This window comes from Semicossyphus pulcher, unplaced genomic scaffold, assembly GCF_022749685.1.
Source record: "Semicossyphus pulcher isolate SPU_LCO1_2020_fin unplaced genomic scaffold, fSemPul1.0.p SCAF_8, whole genome shotgun sequence".
Taxonomy (NCBI): domain Eukaryota; kingdom Metazoa; phylum Chordata; class Actinopteri; order Labriformes; family Labridae; genus Semicossyphus; species Semicossyphus pulcher.
Window position 1 is genome coordinate 13,157,364 of NW_027211759.1, and position 21,618 is coordinate 13,178,981.

General features: G+C 41.1%; 3 protein-coding genes, 1 long non-coding RNA gene and 8 other non-coding genes across 12 annotated transcripts; 2 read left to right on the top strand and 10 right to left on the bottom strand.

The window, feature by feature from the left end:
- The first annotated feature begins 278 nt into the window (after nucleotides 1–278).
- map2k1 (mitogen-activated protein kinase kinase 1) lies at nucleotides 279–9,170 on the top strand. Its single transcript, XM_069685717.1, has 11 exons — nucleotides 279–518; nucleotides 5,383–5,593; nucleotides 6,642–6,788; nucleotides 6,904–6,981; nucleotides 7,152–7,203; nucleotides 7,380–7,504; nucleotides 7,849–8,056; nucleotides 8,236–8,300; nucleotides 8,411–8,469; nucleotides 8,590–8,635; nucleotides 8,719–9,170. Exons 1-11 carry the CDS (start codon nucleotides 436–438, stop codon nucleotides 8,830–8,832), a joined length of 1,188 nt encoding a protein of 395 aa, XP_069541818.1. The 5' UTR covers nucleotides 279–435; the 3' UTR covers nucleotides 8,833–9,170.
- Nucleotides 9,171–9,179: 9 nt separating this feature from the next.
- LOC138612463 (uncharacterized) lies at nucleotides 9,180–10,178 on the bottom strand. Its single transcript, XR_011309708.1, has 3 exons — nucleotides 9,745–10,178; nucleotides 9,485–9,558; nucleotides 9,180–9,306 (listed from the first exon to the last, which is right to left on the bottom strand). It is a non-coding gene; the product is annotated as an uncharacterized lncRNA (long non-coding RNA).
- On the bottom strand, nucleotides 9,378–9,444 carry LOC138613705 (small nucleolar RNA SNORD18). Its single transcript, XR_011309838.1, has one exon. It is a non-coding gene; the product is annotated as a small nucleolar RNA SNORD18 (small nucleolar RNA).
- LOC138613703 (small nucleolar RNA SNORD18) lies at nucleotides 9,628–9,697 on the bottom strand. The gene has a single exon (XR_011309837.1). It is a non-coding gene; the product is annotated as a small nucleolar RNA SNORD18 (small nucleolar RNA).
- A 555-nt stretch (nucleotides 10,179–10,733) lies between the features above and the next one.
- On the bottom strand, nucleotides 10,734–10,800 carry LOC138613706 (small nucleolar RNA SNORD18). The gene has a single exon (XR_011309839.1). It is a non-coding gene; the product is annotated as a small nucleolar RNA SNORD18 (small nucleolar RNA).
- A 191-nt stretch (nucleotides 10,801–10,991) lies between these two features.
- LOC138613702 (small nucleolar RNA SNORD18) lies at nucleotides 10,992–11,061 on the bottom strand. Its single transcript, XR_011309836.1, has one exon. It is a non-coding gene; the product is annotated as a small nucleolar RNA SNORD18 (small nucleolar RNA).
- An 836-nt stretch (nucleotides 11,062–11,897) lies between these two features.
- On the bottom strand, nucleotides 11,898–16,043 carry rpl4 (ribosomal protein L4). The gene is made up of 10 exons (XM_069685718.1): nucleotides 15,970–16,043; nucleotides 15,069–15,240; nucleotides 14,863–14,969; nucleotides 14,474–14,612; nucleotides 14,080–14,204; nucleotides 13,701–13,830; nucleotides 12,696–12,852; nucleotides 12,416–12,499; nucleotides 12,109–12,229; nucleotides 11,898–12,020 (listed from the first exon to the last, which is right to left on the bottom strand). The coding sequence occupies exons 1-10, from the start codon at nucleotides 15,970–15,972 to the stop codon at nucleotides 11,949–11,951; spliced, it is 1,110 nt and encodes a 369-aa protein (XP_069541819.1). The 5' UTR covers nucleotides 15,973–16,043; the 3' UTR covers nucleotides 11,898–11,948.
- Nucleotides 12,303–12,369, bottom strand: LOC138613707 (small nucleolar RNA SNORD18). The gene has a single exon (XR_011309840.1). It is a non-coding gene; the product is annotated as a small nucleolar RNA SNORD18 (small nucleolar RNA).
- LOC138613701 (small nucleolar RNA SNORD18) lies at nucleotides 12,579–12,648 on the bottom strand. The gene has a single exon (XR_011309835.1). It is a non-coding gene; the product is annotated as a small nucleolar RNA SNORD18 (small nucleolar RNA).
- LOC138613709 (small nucleolar RNA SNORD16) lies at nucleotides 14,280–14,379 on the bottom strand. Its single transcript, XR_011309842.1, has one exon. It is a non-coding gene; the product is annotated as a small nucleolar RNA SNORD16 (small nucleolar RNA).
- LOC138613708 (small nucleolar RNA SNORD16) lies at nucleotides 14,676–14,775 on the bottom strand. Its single transcript, XR_011309841.1, has one exon. It is a non-coding gene; the product is annotated as a small nucleolar RNA SNORD16 (small nucleolar RNA).
- Nucleotides 16,044–16,605: 562 nt separating the features above from the next.
- zwilch (zwilch kinetochore protein) lies at nucleotides 16,606–21,130 on the top strand. Its single transcript, XM_069686055.1, has 18 exons — nucleotides 16,606–16,655; nucleotides 16,852–16,894; nucleotides 16,990–17,082; nucleotides 17,457–17,599; nucleotides 17,711–17,901; nucleotides 18,032–18,111; nucleotides 18,188–18,343; nucleotides 18,485–18,556; nucleotides 18,645–18,738; nucleotides 18,831–18,883; nucleotides 18,979–19,081; nucleotides 19,176–19,255; nucleotides 19,357–19,513; nucleotides 19,648–19,676; nucleotides 19,759–19,895; nucleotides 19,990–20,085; nucleotides 20,707–20,822; nucleotides 20,922–21,130. Exons 1-18 carry the CDS (start codon nucleotides 16,606–16,608, stop codon nucleotides 21,008–21,010), a joined length of 1,782 nt encoding a protein of 593 aa, XP_069542156.1. The 3' UTR covers nucleotides 21,011–21,130.
- Nucleotides 21,131–21,618: the final 488 nt, after the last annotated feature.

Consider the following 21,618-nt stretch of genomic DNA (forward strand, 5'->3'; position numbering starts at 1 on the left):
TTATGGCTTAGTTGAAATACAAAATAATGTCATAATAATTAATAATTCTAATCGTTATTATTATTGTAATTATTATTATAATTATAAGGTTAGTATGATGACATAAATGTCAGCCTCAGCTCTGCTCCCTCTGTATTCTGAATGAAACAGTTACAGTCACGTACCACTCATCACCAGCAGAGGGCGCGCTGTCCCACAAACAGCCACGCTGTCCGGAAGACGAATGTAAATATTTTTGTGACGTTTCATCCTCAGAATCATTCATATCCACCCATTAAGAAGAATATCAGTCCCCACAGCTCCAGCCTGCTCTGCCGTGTGTTTGTTTGCTTCTGTCAGTCCCTGCCTGCCCCTCTTTGATACCACAGCTCCTTTTCCCGCTGCTTTTCATCCTTATTCTAACTGCAGCTCGTGCGGCTTTCTTGTGAGGGCAACATGCAGAAGAGAAGGAAGCCAGAGCCGATCCAACTCAACCCAATCCCCGATGGAAACACAATCAACGGCACCGGAGCCACAGAGTGAGTGTCAGCATCCACAATAACCAATATACACACAGGTCAATGAGGGATATTGATTGTCTATTGGTTTTATGCTTAAAGTCAGACTCATAATCAATATGCTTACAGGCTCATGACAACTGTTGTAACATATCTACAACTAAATAGCCCCTTTACACTGTATGTTAACTTATTCCATAGGTCTGTTAACATGTGTGGGGGGTGGGTGTGTGAGTTATTATGATAATGATGATAAATTATCTAGTTTGCGATACATTTGTCAGTTATTAGTCAAATCAAGCCGAACCCCATTCAAAAAAGCTCATATTTTAGCAGCTTCCTCCAGAAGGTTTTTTGTATTCTGCTTATTAATACCAACAATTGGTGATAATCAATATTGTGGTTTATTTTTTTTGTATTGATCAATTCATTGTTTTGTGCACATAAATATTATTGCTGCCAAAACCTTCATAACACCCTTTTAGCTCACTTTTTAGTGCATAAATGATGACAATTACAGTTTTTGTAATCAGAGACAGTCTAATTGTTATTGTCAGTAAAGCTTCTTTTTTTTTTGTACAGCAGACACATTGGCCTCTCATACAGTGTAAATGGATTAATTAATATCACTATATATAACTGCATTCTATTTAACTAAGCTAGTTACAGGGTTCATTTTCCTCATGATGTCATTCATGAGCAGGTGGCTCTAACAGCTTAAACAGTGGTAGGTCAGATTGATCACTGCAGGGAATCAGTGTGTAGAATAATATTTCTGTGCGTGCAGGAAGTTTTGTGTAGGTCCGGTCCCTCCGCCGTTTAAGACAGTAATGGAGATGTTAAACTGTTGTGACACCGTGCTCTAGTTCAAGCTCGCAGAGAGACGCTCGGTCAGTCCGGCAACAAGCTGGATCAGTGGAGAGGAGAGTTACATAACATGTCGTCCCTCGTGATGGCTGTTCTTGTATGTGTTGAAGAGGTGGAATATTTCATTGTCTCATCTTTATGTCATACATCTGAAGGACATTTGAGTCTTTTATCGCCAATTTCTTAATAGGCAACGACTTTTCTTTACCCCTCCCAGCTTTTTATACAAATTCATAAGGCTGCAACCAACAATTATTTCCAGTTAATCTGCCAGGTATCTTGTAGATTGATTGATGCATTAACCTTCTTTTGATGTGTAATAGGGAAGTAGTGCCTTGGCTTTGCTCATGACATAACATTTGGAGATGAAGAAGAGGTTCATCACTCTCTTGCTCTTGAGGCAGAGGAGCAACATGTCACGATGCAGCCAAAAATCAGGAGCTCTGACTGTGAGCTTTGGAAGTGTGCGTCGTGGAGGGATCCCACTTCCCATCAAACAAGGAGCTCCCAATGTGTGTGTACAGTCACACCGTGTTGTGACAGAAATCAGTCAAGCCTTGTGACACTCGGGCTGTTCTTTTCCATAAAAAGACAGTGTTACCTCTGAGGAAAAGCAAAATCCTGTTTCAGGCCGCTGATGGTGGATGACGAGTCTGCAGAAACACATCTGTCCCTCTCACTGTGCACACACTTTGTTCTTTTTAACACTGCGTGAAACTCAACTCCTGAACACCCACGTGAAAAAGGGAAAAGGAAAGAAACAGCACTGCAGTTACATTTTATTTATCTAATAATGTACCTGCATGTTCTCAGACGACACGAGGACCTAGAGGACGGGATCGCAGTCTGAATACGCTGAAAACGATGGAGACAAATCCATTAAACCCAGACTTAGACTAATTGCTTAAAACTTCATTAAAGCTCAAATGAAATTTAAGCGATTTCTATATCTGAGTGTTGGTTTTAAAGGGTGGGAAATAGCTAAATCAAAAATATAATATCTCATGATTTCCTTAATATATAACTGCAAGGGCATCAAAATGCTGGAGCTATTCCAACATTTGCAGACGAGTGAAAGGGAGGACTGAATTTAAGGACTACTTTGCTCCACATGGGTGTTTACGTTTGGGGCTATTATAGTTGTGATGTGATAAATTGAAGGTAGTTGCCTGTGTGTGTTCTTTCAAGAGAGGTTTGTAACTTGCCAGGACTCTTGGTCCTTGTTATTCCTTTAAGTATAAAGCCAATAATGCAAAATATAATGTCTTATTACATGTCCATATTGCAGGAAGTGAAAGGCCCTAATTGCCCGCCACCACAGGTGTTTTCTATTGAGGCTAATTAAACCCTTTCTCAGTGCACACTCCTGCCATTCTTATTGACTTTACTCTGACTTTAATGACCTCATGCAGAGTGCATTCACCTGCTCTTTAGATGGTGCCGTTTGGAAATTGTTCTTTCGCCTTCAGTGCATCCGTGAGCTTTATGGGGACAGCATGGACAAATGTGTATTATTTATTTACTCAGAGCGTCTAAACAAACCTGTGCACAATAATTCTGTGACTATGCAAGTATGCTGGAACAGTTTGAAGTTGTATATTAGTGGTTGTGGGCCAGACTTGTTGCTGCACCAGTACATAGCCTAAAACCACTAGAATAAAGCTTCACCTGACTTGTTATCCACCTGACTTGAGGGGGTGTTCACATGAGATTTTCCCAACAGAGGTTTGACTTATCAAAGTAGAAAAAGCACAGGTGTTACATAAAACATTGTCAATGTCTCTGTTGAGTTATGACCCTGAATCTGATGCAGGAAAACGTAATTCATTCACCGTTAATTTTATTATCTACATCTGTTCTTTTTCTCCTGACTGATACAGTAGATGTGTTCAGCGGGAAAGGCCTGTATGAGGGTATTGGATAGCAATAATTCCAGATGACATCTAGTCTCATACATTATTAATGTTGTAGCTGGAAACAAAGGTAGAAGGGAGACAATGCTCATGTTTCAAAGCAGACACGTAAAGATTAGGACATTTTTTGGGGCCTAATTTGGAGCAGCACGCTCTCACCAGCAGCGGCACAGGTGTTGTATATTGGGTGCAGATGATGCCTAATGCAATCGATGAGCCTCTTATTGAAACCAGACCATTTCACTCTGGTGGAAAGGAATTGCCATTACCGCCCGCCAAAAGCTTTCTCAGCGTGAAATGGCTGGCAGCCATGGGAGAGCTGCACTGAGTGGCCAACATGATGGCAGCCAAGCATGTAATATTATCAGAGGAGATCTGAGAACAAATAACAACAACCTGTTCTGCACAGGCCTCTGCAGGCAGCCAGCTATTGCTAAAAATATGGACTAGATCTACTATCACATGCTGTTACTGCAGACTTACTGAAGTACTGTATTGTTTGGGGAGTTTTTAATTGCTCTGTTATACATAAACATGTTGTTTTTAGTTCTTTTTATAGGCCTAATTTGTGTGTGTAAAGGACGTGATTAACCCTTTCAGCAGCTATAGTTTGTAGCGCTGATTCTTCGTTGGTTTAAGATGTATAACACAGACGAATTGCTTTTTGTTTTGAAGAGCTAAAGTCTATCAGGCTTCATTTATGTCAATAAACTAACGCAATGTTTCATAAAATGTTTTACAGTTCTGTAACATCCCATTGATTTTTTACTCTGAAGTTAAAGTAGAGGCGACCTCAGTCACAAGGCAACACCAACAGTGCTTCACAAACACATTTTTAGAAGTGGCGATGCCTCCATCCTTCATCTTTCCAGCACTTCATAACGAGCTGCAGCCATATTACGTCTTTTGCATTCATGTTCTTGCTGCATGGCCTTGGACATTGTGTGGACGGAGCACAAAAGGCCGGTGTCGTGCTCACTTCCTCCCGCAGCGGGAGGAGGGAGGAGGGAGGGTGCAGTGTGCAGCCTCTGTTTTCCCTCCCACATTGATATTGTGTGGAGTGTGTTTCAGGCTGCTCCTCTTCTCAGTATCTCCTCGCCTCCTCCTCCACCTCCAGCTCTTGTCGACAAAACGCCCACGCTACCCACAGCAAACTCTAACTCAGTACCTCGTCTCCATGGATATGCAGGCCCACGGTCGAAAATAAAAGCACTTAACCCTCTCGCTGCCGTGAGAGCGAGTGAGAGGAGCGCGCTGCCGTGCTCTGACCTGCCCTCCACTGAGTCGTGATTAAGTGGAGATGAAACAAAGTGTAATTACCACTGAGATGAAGAAAACCAATCTTATTACCATCGGATCAGCGTTTTATAATGCAGATATAAAGCACGAGCACTTGTTTGAGGCTGAAGATGTAACAGTCGAGTGTACCTTGCTAATGCTGCATGCTTTTGTTTTATTCTTTCTTCTTATTCTCACCAAAAAACACACAAAAAAAGCTAATTAGTGCATGTTTCCATTAGCCTGCATGAATCTACACTCTAGGGGCTTACATGACAATTAATCAGTTTGCAGACCAGCTCTCTGACATCTAATTAAAAAAAGGAAAACGCTCATTACTCTTCCCTTCTTATTCAACATCAAAGCATGCGCTGGCTTTGTGTTGCAGTGCGTACAGTGTTTTGAAACAGTGTTTTGGGCGGGGAAGGAGAGGTCAAAGAGCAGCAGATCACAAGAGTTCATTCAACAATTGATTTCTCAAGGAAATGCATCACCAGAGGCTGAGACGAGGCGTCAGCGCTCCAAGGAACTCTGTGCTTCCTCACATTGGGGCATGCGACCTTTCTGTCTCCCATGCTGGCTCTTTGGTCGGTTGCCATTGTTCCCAGAGGCCCATGCAAGCTCTGCTTTTGCTCCCAGGTTTTAATTATATAACGAATACAGCAGATGTGGATTATTGCTTCCTGAGACTGCAGGTACTTCCGGGACAGAACATCTGCAATAGTTCTGTCTGAATACGCCCAATGAGCTTTTATTAGGGGGAGAATTCATTAATAATGCATTAAATACTCCTCCCTCTCTCTGTCTCACGTTATCTTCTTTCGAAGAACAAACTTGGAGGCTCTGCAGAAGAAGCTGGAGGAGCTCGAGCTGGACGAGCAGCAGAGGAAACGCCTGGAGGCCTTTCTGACACAGAAGCAGAAGGTGGGGGAGCTGAAGGACGATGACTTTGAGAAGATTTGTGAGCTGGGCGCCGGCAACGGAGGAGTCGTCTTCAAGGTCTCCCACCGACCCTCAGGTCTGATTATGGCGAGGAAGGTAAGCTGTAGCGCTGAGGGCTGGTTGTACTGCTGCAAAGGCTTCAGTGAAGACTGTGCAGAGAGAAACTCTTGAACAAGCCTTAACTGTACCTTGTAGAGATCTCAACACTGGGTTTTTTCCTTTTTTGTTTTCATTATATTTTTAACAGCATCATTACTTTTGGTGGAGAGAGTGTACCTTTGGGTGTCTGTCATTTGTCAGTGCTTTGTGCACAACATAAAATGTGGGTTAAAGGGACAAAAACGACTTTGTTTTTCTCTCTTGGCAGCTCTGACTGACTAGGATTATTTATGTATTTCAGTCAGTGTACCTGTTTCCTTCTTTTTCCTTTATATGATTAAATTTAAGAAGTTTAAAGGGGGGGTATTGTGCTAATTTAAAGCTTCATATTTCACTCTGTGACACCTGTTGATTAGCTTCGCATAATTTACAGCTAAAAAACCTCCAAATTTTTCTCACACTGGTGCTCTGTGCAGACCCTCATACAGCCTCTACCTGAAACGACTCAGTCAACTTTTGTCCCTTTAAGAAACCCCGCAACCTACAAGCCCATTTTCTTCTGACTGGCCAGCTCTCCGAAGCTTGCCAAGGCTGCATTTTGTGACATCACAAAGTGCAGCATGTAGAAAAAACTGTGTGAAACCTGGCGTTCACAGCAGCCTGCAGACTGAGCTGAGATGCCAGGGGATTACTCCAACATATTTTTACCTACAGATTTAAAACTTCACCCACGTTTAGTCTGAACATCCAACATTATAACATTATATAAATGTCTTAAAATGTGAAACAGCATAATACCCCCTCTTTAACTTTTACTGCTCATATTTATTAGTTATATTTGAGTTGTATGTGCTGTCTATGTAAGAAATCTGTTTAAAAAAAGTTATGCTCGCTTGGCTAAAAAGATCAAAATGTAATGACTATAAGATGTAAGGTATACAACGTTATTGTGCAAGCATGCAAAAAAGGAGAATTGGATCTCCTGGTTTTTATGTTCTGTGTGCTGTGAGATTATAAATAAACCCGGACTTCTCGTGTGTTGCAGCTGATCCACCTGGAGATCAAACCGGCCATCAGGAACCAGATCATCAGGGAGCTGCAGGTGCTACACGAGTGCAACTCCCCCTACATCGTGGGCTTTTATGGAGCTTTCTACAGCGACGGAGAAATCAGCATCTGCATGGAGCATATGGTACTTATCATTATAATGTTATTGCTGCTGGTGTGTTTACACAGCATTGAGTGCTGCTTTTACAGATGGTGCTAAGAAAAAAAAAGCCATGTTTTCCTTACCCGCTTGGCTGTAGGACGGCGGCTCACTGGACCAGTCGCTGAAGAAGGCAGGCAAGATCCCCGAGCAGATCCTTGGCAAAGTCAGCATCGCTGTGGGTAGCTCCAACACTTCTCCTACCAGTTTCATGCTCTGGTTGTCACACTGCTGCTATATTTGTTCTTGGATACAAAACTGTTATCACTGATGCACGTGTACATTTACTTTGCTCTACAAAATTATCTGTATCCTTACTGAGCTGATACGCAACATTTTACTTTGCAGGTCATTAAAGGGCTGTCGTACCTGAGGGAGAAACACAAGATCATGCACAGAGGTCAATCTCTATTTGATAAAGATGTGTGATTTATGCCGCACTCGCTTTGATATGACCACTGAAATGTTAACACACAGCCTTTGCAGAGGCTTTTTTCTTGTTGTGCTGCTTTCTGTTCCCAGTTGAGCACTTGCCCGACATGTCCTCCTCCTAAATATTGCATGTCCCTCTTTCAGATGTCAAGCCCTCCAACATCCTGGTCAATTCCCGCGGTGAGATCAAGCTGTGTGACTTTGGAGTGAGCGGGCAGCTCATAGACTCCATGGCCAACTCCTTTGTGGGCACTCGCTCTTACATGTCTGTGAGTGAAGCTGGACACGCTCCTCCTTCCCTGCTGCTCTCGTTCACACATTAGCCTTTGGGATTCCTGTTACAACTGAAGACTCAGATTTAGATGTGTATGCAGTTAGAGTCCCCTGATCAGACTCAATTCACGATTCAGATGACTCACCAATCAGCTGGGACCGGTGTAATATTTATGTAGTTCATGGCGACGTGGCAAATCCTTTTTACAGCATCAGTTATGTTAAAAGTAACCCTCATCTAACTATGTAATTAAATTCAGATTTGCTTAGCTGCTGTCTTATGTGCCTTTATCTAATTATTGTTATAGTAGTGATATATATTTGTATGTCCGTTGTGCAGCCGGAGCGTTTGCAGGGCACCCATTACTCTGTTCAGTCGGACATCTGGAGCATGGGTCTGTCCCTGGTTGAAATGGCCATTGGACGCTTCCCCATCCCACCGCCTGATGCTAAAGAACTTGAACAGATTTTTGGCTTCGCAGTGGAAGGGGAGGCCGCCGCCAGCGAGTCCTCCCCGAAGCCACAGCCCCCTGGACGACCCGGCAGCTGTAAGTCTTACATGACACAAGTTCATCCCGTTACACTGTGGAGTGTTTTGACTGAATATTTTCAGTCTGTTAAAATGGTTAACCAAATAATCACAGCATAAAGTGGAATCTATTTGTGACCTTGAGTTAGTATTATTGCAGAAGACATTGAATTGTATATCATTTATTTATCCCTCCAGCATACGGACCTGACAGCAGACCACCGATGGCTATATTTGAGCTGCTTGATTACATCGTCAATGAGGTGAGTGTGCCCTGACATCCTGATATAAATGTACCTGTATAGAAAGGTGTTCAGTGTGGTCCTTTGTTAAATTAGACACATTAGGTTCAGACTCAGTTTTTATTTTTCAGCCTCCACCAAAGCTACCCGGGATCTTCAGCTCTGAATTCCAAGAGTTTGTGAATAAATGGTATGTAGGAGAAATGTTTGAAACTGGCATCAAACACAGATTGAATCTGCACATCAGACCTTACACCACCTAGTGGTGATAAAATGCACTGCACTCTGAGATGTGTTGTCTTTATTGCAGTCTGATCAAGAACCCAGCAGAGAGAGCAGACCTGAAACAGTTAATGGTCAGTGTGTATAGTTAGTATTTTCATCACCTTAATTCCCACCCATCTTTTAAGCCATCTTACACACTCGTTTGTTTCCTCAGGTGCATGCTTTCATCAAACAGTCTGAGGCGGAGCAGGTCGACTTTGCTGGCTGGTTGTGCAGCACCATCGGACTCAATCAGCCTGTGACACCCACGCATGGTACAGCAATGTGAGACCTGTCAAACCCACAACCCAAGGTCCTCCTTTGACGATTTGTATGAAGAGTGAAAACATCTTTATACCGAGTACTAAATGTAATTAAAAGCTGTGCAATCAATAGATGTATATTTAGTGTTTAAACCAACATGCCAAGTGAAATCTCTTTATTGAACAGATCTTTGGGCTACATTGAAGGCCTGCCTGATAAGCCATGTTTTATAATGATTGAATTATTTAATCATAAATGCTGCTCAACCTGTGTGCTTGATATTCCTCTCTGCCTTGTGTCCTTACAGCGCCAGATTCTTATCTTTGCTAGCTTTGTGAAATAAAATTGTCTTGTGAATGAAAATATGGAACAGGTGTGACTCATGTTTGAAACAATTTATTAAATCACTAAACACAAGTTAGACTGGATATTTAGTTTGAGCTTTAACCTGATGATCTTCAGAGGATTCTTCTTCAGCACTCTGCGGTTGATCTTCTTGCTGTAAGGACAAAATAACAGTCTTAACAAGGTGACCTTCTGCTGAACTCTAAGTGTGTAATACAATCGGTGTTGCTCAGGACTTCCGTAAAATCAGGGTTCAGAAACACGGACCTGAAGTGGAACATCATCATGGCTGACGAGCTAAGACACAAGTCATGAACTGAAGTCGTGCTTACTTTGCAGTATGAAGGGCTCCTCACTCTTTAGGACACCGCTCAGGTCTGTGTAGGTCATCTTGTTCACGGGCAGGCTGCAACACAAAGAACTTACTGTTACATTTCAATGATGTAAAAGGTAAACTAACAATCGTTTGAGGCTCAAACTCAGAACTTCGTTAATATCACAGAGTTTCAAAAACACGGACCTGAAGTGGAAGCTCATCACTGATCAACACCTGTCTATTGCACTAGAGTTCAACTGCTCCCTGAATACTCACTTGTAGGTTTATGCCCGGTGCTGTACAGCTCATCCAACTTGTGGAAAGCACTCTCAGTCCAGATGCAGAAGTTTCCAACATGACCACCAGGAGGAAGCCTCAGGAGGTTCTGGCCTTAGAACAAAGCACAATTAAATCCTTGTTCATGTTGTTGCCTCTTTAAAGTCACCTGAGTTCATGCTTTCATTTGTGTCTATGAAGTTGCTAAAGCCCTTTACATGTTTACTGCACATGCTTGGTATCAAACAGACATGAATAAGACAAAGTTCTGATCCATTTCAACTCACCTGGGACGTTTCTGTAGGCTCAGGCAACAAGCATCTTTGTGGTAGATGATCGATGATCCTCACATTAGATCGACTGCAGTTCTTCATTTTACCCCTACCAGCAGCATTCCCGGTCATATTTCACTCAGCCATTGCGGCGGCCATTTTTAAAATAGATTTTTCAGGATAACCAGATCCATTGAACTCTCATTAAACCCACCTGTGGTACAGCAATGCAAAATCTTTTCTTCCTTTAAAAAAAACCCCACATCCCATTGTAGACATCAAGGTTAAAATGCATCTTTATCTCAAGTACTTTGTGGATACGAGTTGTGAAATCAATAGTGTATTGTACAAACCTGAATGTCTTTTTCTAATCATCTTGTTTATTCACGCCAAATGCTGCTCATCCAGCGTGCATCATATTCCTTTTTACCTTGTGTCCTTACAGCGCCAGAATCTTATCTTTGCTAGCTTTGTGAAATAAAATTGTCTTGTGAATGAAAATATGGAACAGGCGTGACTCATGTTTGAAACAATGAATTTATTAAATCACACAACACAAGTCTGTTAGACTGGATATTTAGTTTGAGCTTTAACCTGATGATCTTCAGAGGATTCTTCTTCAGCACTCTGCGGTTGATCTTCTAGCTGTAAGGACAAAATAAACAGTCTTAACAAGGTGACCTTCTGCTGAACTCTAAGTGTGTAATACAATCTGTGTTGCTCAGGACTTCCGTAAAATCAGGGTTCAGAAACACGGACCTGAAGTGGAACATCATCATGGCTGACGAGCTAAAACACAAGTCATGAACTGAAATGAGTCGTGCTTACTTTGCAGTATGAAGGGCTCCTCACTCTTTAGGGCACCGCTCAGGTCTGTAGGTCATCCTGTTCACGGGCAGGCTGCAACACAAATAATTTACCGTTACATTTCTATTTAAATGATGTAAAAGGTAAACTAACAATTGTTTGATGCTCAAACTCAGAACTTCGTTAATATCACAGAGTTTCAAAAACACGGACCTGAAGTGGAAGCTCATCACTGATAAACACCTGTCTATTGTGCCAGAGTTCAACTGCTTCTTGAATACTCACTTGTAGGTTTACACCCGGTGCTGTACAGCTCATCCAACTTGTGGAAAGCACTCTCAGTCCAGATGCAGAAGTTTCCAACATGACCACCAGGAGGACGTGTCAGGAGGTTCCGGCCTTAGAACAAAGCACAATTAAATCCTTGTTCATGTTGTTGCCTCTTTAAAGTCACCCAAGTTCATGCTGCCATTTGTGTCTATGAAGTTGCTAAAGCCCTTAACATGTTTACTGCACATGCTTGGTATCAAACAAAGACATGAATAAGACAAAGTTCTGATCCATTTGTCAGACAGCATAATTAGATTTGACATTCGACTCACCTGGGATGTTTCTGAAGGCTTAGGCAACAAGCATCTTTGTGGTAGATGATCGATGATCCTCACATCAGATCGACTGCAGTTCTTCATTTTACCCCTACCAGCAGCTTTCCTGGTCATATTTCACTCAGCCATTGCGGCGGCCATTTTTAAAATAGATTTTTCATGTTAACCAGACCCATTGAACTCTCCTTAAACCCACCTGTGGTACAGCAATGCAAGATCTTTTCTTCCTTAAAAAAACCCACATCCCATCGTAGACATGCATCAAGGTTAAAATGCATCTTTATGTCAAGTACTTCATGGATACGAGTTGTGAAATCAATAGTGTATTGTACAAACCTGAATGTCTTTTCTAATCATCTTGTTTATTCACACTAAATGCTGCTCATCCAGCGTGCATCATATTCCTTTTTACCTTGTGTTGTCAAAGCGCCAATGGACTCAATTCTCAATGATGGGTCTGACTCAAGTATTTGAAAGAGCTGATTTATTTATCACTGAACTCCAATCTGTAAGTATAAATTTATGCCTTGGGTTTGGCAGGTGCTCCCTTCTTTCCGGGCCTCTTCTTGGGTTTCAGCATCTTGGCCTTGATCTACAGAAACAACAAAATGTCAGAACTCACAACAAGTCATTTAAAGGCTATAATCTTTGTTACTAGCTTGAATTGTTTCAGTTCTTACAGTAGGGTCGTGCTTGAGGATAGCATGACGTCTTGCTGTCTTGGCGTAGGGGTTCAGTTTGAGCATTATCCTCAGGTTCTTCAGAGGATTCTTCTTCAGCACTCTGCGGTTGATCTTCTTGCTGTGAAGGCAAAATAAACAAGTCTTAACAAGGTGAACTCCTGCTAAACTCCAAGTTTGTAATTAAATCTGTGTCGCTCAGGACTTCCGTAAAATCAGGGTTCAGAAACACGGACCTGAAGTGGAACATCATCATGGTTGACGAGCTAAAACACAATTCAAGAACTTAAAATTGAAGTGTGCTTACTTAGGTGTGCGAAGGGCTTTCTGGATCTCCTCACTCTTCAGGATCCTGCTCAGGTCTGTGTTGGTCATCTTGTGCATGGGCAGGCTGAAACAAATACCAAATTAATAACTAAAAGTCTTCATACTGTAAACTATAAAGAGTAAACTCAAATCGTTTCATACTCAAACTCAGAACTTCGATAATATCACAGAGTTTCAAAAACACGGACCTGAAGTGGAAGCTCATCATAGTGATATGATCAACACGTGTGCTGCAGTGCGACCCCCCTCGAAATACTCACTTGTAGCCGACCTTCAGGGTAGAAGCTTTACGTCCGGTGCCGTACAGCTCATCCAACTTGCGGAAAGCACTCTCGGTCCAGATGCAGAAGCGTCCAACATGACCACCAGGGGCAAGCCTCAGGAGGTTCAGTTTGTTCACGTTCTGCAGGGTGATGCCTTAACAAACAAAAGTAAATTTAGTTACCTTGTTGCTTCCATCAATTTATTTCAAATGTAATTCAAAACAATAATTGCTAAGCCAGCAGATTCATGACAATAGACATCTGCATGAATGCAGTGCAAAGCATGTCAAAGTTGGCTTAACGCTACAGCCTGTCATAACATTTCCCCTAATCATTTAAGTTTGTAAAAAACACTTTGATCAATACAACATGGCTTTAAATATAAATTCTAAATCTTAAATAGACATCAAAAAGATTTTTTACATGTTCCGAGACCAGACAAAAATGGACTCTACTGAGGCTGCACGAGATTGGAAAATAGACTTTGGAATTACTCTGTTCTTCGATATCAATTTTTTTGAGAAACTATACCAGACAAATGCAGTGTGCTTTCATGTACATACCTACAATACACAATCAATTTACATTATTTGGGACTTATTTAGCCCTAATACATATAGTCTTGGTAGCTGAGAAACTATAACGCACCTGCAGCCCACATCTTTAACAGTGCTGAAATGCATGTAATCTGTGCCATCAGGCCAGTGGCAGTAACTTTTTGAGATGAAAGCTTACTGTATCCTACACAACCTGACGCCTTGTGTGTGCTGCACATTATAAGTAAATGCTCTGCAGCACATCTACTCCCTGAACAGTCCATTTCAGTAGCCAGAGTTAACCAGCACTGGCACGAAGTGCTGACGACTCTTGTAGGCAAGTCACGGTAAATAAGAAACCACTGAGTTTTTGTTATGCACCAAGCCAAAGAAAAGTGTCAGCTTTATGCGTTTCAGTCAATTTACTTCATTAGCTCTAGATTATACAGTTGAACACATAACACACCTGGGATGTTTCTGAAGGCTTTGGTGACACCAGCGTCTTGGTTGAAGATGATGCACGGCCCTCTGCGTTGGATCCGTCTGCGATTCCTCATCTTACCCTTACCAGCGCGCATGCGCTGAGAGGCGTAGACCTGAGAATATAAGGTTTATAATTTAATTTCAAATTGCCATTTAACAATATGAAATATTGTAGTTATGCCTACTATGTATATACACACACACACTAGACTTAAGCAGTTACTCCAGGAAGAGAAACTCAACTACAGCTACCAAAACAGCCTAGTGCGGTCTGAGGTTTAAAAGCTATGCTCCATATCAAAACTATACATCACATAACAAATGCTCAAGAAAATGTGAATATTTTGTATAATGTAGATTACCTTCTTGATGTCATTCCAGGCCTTCAGCTTCTTCAGCAGAAGCACTGCCTCCTTGGTCTTCTTGTAGCCCTCAACTTTGTCTTCGACGACCAGTGGGACCTCAGGGATTTCCTCAATACGATGTCCTAACGGACGAGACCAGTATGTCAAACAAAGATACACACAGCCTGCTGACGACTGTCTAACAGTGTTTGCAATCTTGCTCAGAATTTCACACACATCAATACCATGTGACAGCATAGAGACAGCAGGCAACTGTCACTGTTCACAGGATCAGACGCAAATTACACCATCATGGCAAGTTCTAATTATATTTTCAAATAGAAATATTCTTCAAAACTAATTTCATTTAAAGCCTATTTTGCCAACTACAAATATTGGTTCTTGATTTTACCTTTAGACATCACAAGTGCAGGGATGGCAGAGGCAGCCACAGCAGAGCAGATGGCATAGCGCTTCTGGGTTGTGTTGATCCTGCGGTGCCAGCGGCGCCAAGTTTTGGTGGGGGCAAACATGCGACCTCCGCGACACATCTAGACCAAAGTCAAGGAGGTTTAACAACTACTGAAGTAACAGCTACTTTAGTTACAAATACCTGCTCAGACTCAAATGTTCGTCAGCCGTCTGTGCCAGCATATGACAGTAGGCATTCTGTCACTGATCACAGAGTCAGACGCAAATTACACCATCACTGCAAGTCTTTGATTTCTTTTTCAATTACCATTACACATGGGGCATTAAAAAGTAGAAAATGTAGAGCTTCAAGTCTGGTAATAAGGATACATTTCCAAAAGCACCCTGGCCAGAGCGGTGGGTACCACCCCCTCTCACACGAGGGATACGGGCCACAGCTCTTCCTGTTCCCCAGGACTCTGCACTGGTCTGGTGACCTGAAATTAACAGTACATAAAATGTGAATACAGTGGCTTAATCATCATTGCACAACTTAATCTTGATAGAACACATTGAAGTCAAACATTTATACACACCTGCCAGTTCACTGACTGCATATGGCTGGCGGCTGTTCTTGCGCATGTTGGTGTGAACAAAATTCACAACATCAGGGCGAATTGGAGCCTTGAACACAGCAGGCATGACAACATTCTTGCCTGCGGATTCTCCTTTCTCGGAGTAAACCGAGATCAGGGGTCGGGCACAGGCCTGGGAAGAAAAGTGTACAACACTGATTTAACAGATTTTTAATGTTGCATCTGAATATGTTATGCAAGTTAAAACCTACAGTGGCTGAGAGAGAAGCTGAATTCTAGACGATAACGTGTCTTGAGAACAAGCCGAGGCTTATAGCATTTGCGTTCGGACAGTGTACTAACTTCACCGTCAGAGCTAAACTCTGTGCACCACGTATGTAAAATAACCAAGTGCTTGCTTAACAGAGTTGCTACGTGGGCTTCTCATTATTACATGTTAATCTCAGTAACATTTTTGACAATTTCAGAGAAATCTGCGGCCCTAGCTTAGCTTAATTCTGCTAACGTGACCTAGCAAGCCAGTCTTAAAAGTATCTTGACCACACATTGAAGACAGTATTATTAACGTTGAGGGTATAAATAAACTCGAATGCTACGAGTAGTTCTCAGAGCATGCAAAATGAAGATACCATTTAAGTGAGGACACCTGCTAAATCTTCATGATCTACTACTGAAACGACAACCACACGTGTCACTGGGTTGAACTACTGAGGCTGCTCGTCCAAAATGGCTCCTCGTGTTAGCTTCGCTAGCCGAGAGCATTTAAACTATCTGCTCTAATAAAGCGTCATTTAAGCTTCCCACTGATAAAAAACACAAGCCTAATTGTAAAATACAATCATTGTGATCGTCATCTTGTATATTATAGCATGTTCAGAAGAATATAAGTGTAATTTCCTACCATTTTCAGTAATTATCTTTCGGCTCGCCGGGAACCACGCTCCACTCGCTATGGCGGCCACAGTAAAAAGGAAGTTGGTACTCCACCCCATATGTTTTATGCCTCCGCCTCGACGAATATCACTTCCGTCGACATATATATTTCTACTAATGTTTCTTAAACCGCAAAAAGACACAATAGAGTGCATTTATATTAATATAATAAACATTTAAGTTTGTATTTCAATAAAATCTTAACGTATGAAGAAACCCCTACATTACGTTTGTTTCTACAGCTGGGACTATTTGTTTACGCCATGTCTGCGCATTATAAACGTTAAGGCCGAACTACTTTTTAAATAATAGTTTTTCTGTAAGAGAAATATTGAAAATGTTTAAGTTTCTAATTTACATTTTGTAAGATTATCAAACAACATGCTGACTTTATTTAGTATTTTATATTTGTAAACTTAAAACGATAAAGTGGTGACCTTTTACCTCATGACGTCACCACCCGAGTGAGCGCGCGACTGTCAAAATATCAACAGTAGAAGCCCCAACTTTACACTCACAGTAGTCCGTTAAACTCTGTTAACCTCGCTTGTCTTTTCTCCACGTCATTCACTCCGTGGCAAGAGAACTGCTGAAACATTTTGAAATGTGCTCAAAGGTGATATGTGATGCTAAGGAGTTTTTCAATACTCTTCGGTGAGTTAACTTTTGAATGCTTAACGGTAGTATAACTAGCTTTTTAGCTAACGTCAAATAACGCAGGGCAGTGGGTGTTTTCTTTAATCCTATTGCTTTTTTATGATGTTCAATGTTTGACTGCTACACCAACAAAATACTATACCTCCCCTTACGCTATGTTTTTCATGTGCCATTGTGTTGTGCCGTTATGAAGGTCCTTTCAGGAAGAGAAAAGCACTGATCCATTTACATATGAGGTAATTTAATTTTACCTAAAGTGAAATCTGTCGTAACTGGGTGCATCTATCTACTTTATGGTAATGATTTTTATATTGTATCTGTTTTGTTTCAGGAGGAGATCCAAATGTTAAAGAGGAACGCAGACAGGATCCCTGTGCTTAATATGTTCTGTGGCAACCAGCAAGTCCTCATCTGTGAAAAAACTGTGGGTAATATTAATGTTGTGGCTCTTTAAATATATTCAAGTTGTTGGCAAGCCCCAGACAAGTATAACAGCTAACATGAAAACTGAATTAATGAACAAATTTGCAGTGTTCTATATTTTAGAAATGTAGTTTCTTCCAGTAAATCACCTGTTGCTTCAGATGTTTTACATGCTTATGTTGGTAAGAGATGGTGCAAATTAAAGTCAATAGCGTAAAAAGGAATTAGTATACTCCACTGGCCTTAAATTCTGGTTTAACTGCAACCATCTTGAGATACCTGCCGATACTTTATTTTTCCTAGTCTTTTTAAACGTCTCATTAAACACCACAATTAGACGTTGTTTTTAATGTTTTTAATTCTTTACTTCACAAGGTTCCAAAAATAGATGAATGCTGTATTCAACAAATGACTGAAACATCAGATTGCGCTGACAATGATGCTGCTGATGATGATGATAATACCAACACACTCCAGACAGAATTGGGACCACAGCCAATTTCCATCATGAAAGCAAGGTAACCAGTGCTTTAAGACTTTTTTTCAAATGATGTAATTGCTAGTCGTAGTGTATGATCCGTGTATCTTGTAATGAAACCAAATACTGTATTTTCTTTCTCTTTTTATAGGCAGTTGCTGTCTTGGTATACATTATCTCAAAATGCTAATGTATCAGCTCTGGACAACAACCCGGCCTTACTCCCTCTGTGGCTGCGATGTGACATGTCTGATCCAGCTGGAACAACCTGGTTTGGAGCTGAAACTGTCTGCATGGGGAGTAAAGTGTCTGGTGTCAAATTATACTCTGTTACATGCAAAGGTATCTGTCAAATGATTGAATGAACGCACCCTTGAAAAATTATAAACACAGCGTTTTTTTGCTTCTTATTAACTCCAGTGTGACTTTAATTATTCTGACTTTTATTGTATTCCAACACAAATGTTGTTAGGCTCATCTGTGGACAAAAGCTCTCTATTAACCTTGGATGAGCTGAAACGGGAGCACAAGAAAAGGCACCACCCATCCTCGGTAAGTGAGAGCGCATCCTTCTTGTAAGTCGGTGTGTGTGAATGTTCCATTCTCTTATATCTGTCTATGCTTCCAGATGGTGATTAAAGGCAGTGCCAGGTTCAGCTTGTTTGGCTCCACTGTTGTTGAAAACACCACAATAGAGTCACTGAGTAGTGTGACAGTGGATTTCAAATGGAGCCATGTGGAGAGTATCCTTGAGACGCCACCCCTGTCCTCTACAGCAAACCTGGTAAACCGCAGTTGTTCAAACTCAAAACATTGTCTCTCTTTGCTATTAATGCTGACTTTTTGTATGTATTTAGTAGAATGTTGATGTTATAATGCAATTCAGAGTACAAAATAAAGTGGTCTTTTGTTTCTCTCTATACAGAACATCAAAGTTGCAAGCGGGGACATGAGGAGCCCGATGTACGAGATGTACAGGGAGCTAGAGTTTCTTCAGGTTTGCATCCTACAGTTATGTGAGATGAATAAATATCAATATCAATATACAATAAACAACTAAATATATCAGATTCTTGTTATTTCAGACCCTTGCTGATGGTTTGAGAACGGGTGAAACTGAATGGATGGAACCTTTGGAAAGCACGTCAGCTGTAAATCTGACCAAGACCTTCCTAGAAGGTATCTGCTTTGTTAAATCAGTTTCACCTTGACCATGATATAATAAAAACGCTTCTGAAGAATATAAAGTACTTTGTTTAATCTCCATTCAGAGCTTCAGAACACTGCAAAGACGCTACAGGAACAGGCTGCAAAACCAGCAGAGGTATGATGCTGTTATGATGGAGATACTTTTCATGAAGCCAATAATTTTAGAGTAAACATGGCAGCTTTCTTGCTCTCTCATTATTTTCCTTAAAGACCACAAAGCTGACAACAGAGACAGACACTCCTATTTACAACTCTCTCTTGGAACGAGGTGATCTGGATTTTGTGGAGCAGCTGTGGGTCCGGATGAGAAAGAGTGAGTCAGTTCCCCCGTTAAGGAGACTAGGATTCATTTGAATTAGCATCACAAACAGAGAGAACCATTTTCCTCATCGTGTTTTCTATTACAGGTGTGACTTCATATCAAGACATCGGAGACTGCCTGAAAATGGTCATTGACGCTCTCAGATACGGCGACATCAAACCCTGGGTACGAAACGATGCTGCCGCTGAAAACTGTTTATCCCTGGAAAAAAGATTTAAGGTTATTGTGTGAGTAGTTTCATGTTTTTTTGGTTTCACTTTTTACAGATTCACAGAGACAGCAGCAGCTCCCTCAGCAAGCTCATCCTGCAGTCCTACCACCAGCAGATCGATCATGTGTCTCTCACAGGTGTCACCCCTGTCCACATGCTGCTAGAGATGGGTCTGGACAAAATGAGAAAGGATTACATTAACTACCTCATTGGTAACTTCATCACTCTAAAACTCTGTGTAACTCTTGTCTTTACATTTGTGTCTAAGTTCTCACTACATGTGGATTATTAAGCACTGAATTTGCTTTGATATTCAACTATTTGCAACTGTTATTTGTTTTGTCAGGTGAAGAGTTGACAACCCTCAACCATTTGGTAAGCTTAAGCCTATTTTACTGACAAATGTATGCAAATGACTGTCAAAGAATATTCTGAGTTTGAATATTTTCCTCTGTAGTGTTACTTCCTGAGCACGGAGGTCGATCTGCAGGAGCAAGTGATCCGACTCAGAAAACTGCACCATCTGCTGGAAATCATACTGACCTGCAGTACTTTCCTGGGTTTGCCCTACGACAGACTCTTCCTCCTCACCCAGTAAATCCTTTTGCCTTTTTTACAGTGATGTATAAATGTTCAAAATGTACTTTCCAGAAGGTGACATTAAAACAGACCATTTCTTTTCTCATAGATCATGCTTGCAGCACTACAAAACATACCCCTATGACGAGGAGCATGAATTCAAACTGCAAATCAAACCAGCACTGATCAGCCATTTCTACCAGAAGTAAGAAATACAACCCTTTGCACATTAACCTTTCATTACCTTCATAGACAATAGTACACTATGTAGATATAACTATAGATTATGTTTTTATTCATTTGTTTTTTTCAACTTGAAAAAGTGTCAAGAACTTCTGTGATTGGATTTGTGATTAACAGAAGAATATCCACTCTGTTGAGAAGTGTTCTTGGGTTTGGCTGTGCTCAGCATTGTTACAAACACATTTGCTTTCACACTGTTTTCTAATGCGCTCTCACGCGCCTTCCTGTCTCAGAATGAAACTGTAGTGATTCAAACCCACTGTTTCCTGCTTTTTTGACGCATTAAAGGGCCAGTTCACCGATTTTCAATCTCAGTCCTATCATGTATGCACGCTTGGTGTTGTAGGAACATAGAATGGGCAACTTTCTCCACAGCTATGGCGCCAATTTCAAATATTATTGCTTCTATCGATTACAGAGAACACCAGCTTTGACTGACAGTGGCTTTTTCCAGGGGCCAATTGCTCCTGTAACAACAGTATTAGGAGCTGCTCTCTTGTGATCAGACATGTATTGAAATGCAAACTACACAGTTTTAACCAGGTCTGTTGTGTCATCCCTCATGTTTGCTTGTGTCCCACAGAGAGCACCCAGTGGTGTGGGGCGTGGAGGTGTCCAGTGGCAACGGTCCCCGTGAGGTCAGGACATCCTTACAGCTCAGTGACAGACCGCTGGTTGATCATGTCATCTTTGACACAGGTGATTTCTCCACATAAAGTACATTTCATATAGTTACAGGTGGTCGTAATCCCATTAAATGCGAATTAAAGTTTCCTTTTTTTACTGCTTTGTCTTTAGATTACCCAAATGAAACCGTGAATGGGGACAGCGAGGACCCGGCCTTCTTCTCCACCATGGTGTGCTGCAGTCTCGTCAACTTTGCATGAGTTAACGCAGAGAACAGGTGAACAACAAGGGAGATGTTTATTGTCATTTTTGATATTCTCATCATCATAAACACATCTTTAAATGCCACAAGAACTATGACTATAATCTGTATCACAAAGTATAAATGACCCTCAGTCTGGTTTCCTGTTAATATAATGTATTTTTATCAAATATTTAAAATAACAAACTTCATGTTTTCTGTATGTATGTTCTGTTACACTGTCATGGGTTTTCTAATCATATCTTTGGTATCACTTTGCTGTTTATTTTCTGTTAGAGCGTTTAAAAGAGATTTTGAAGAAGATTTAAAAAAAACTCCCAGTTGTAACAAAATGAAAACACAGAGTTCAGCTGTTTGCAATGGTAATATTCCACAGCAATGTTTAATAAGAAATCCAACATGTTGCAGGGCTCTCCAAACCGTTTGACTGTCTAGTGCTAAATAGGCCAAGCCAATGTTTTTACAGCAAGAACTGTATGCACATCAAGTTAATGAAGTCAAAAAATCTCTTAAAAATAAGTTCAAATAATGTCTTTATGTTCACACATGATTAAAGTAATGATGCACTTACAGTATGAGTGTGTGTTAAGGTTTGTAAACATACAC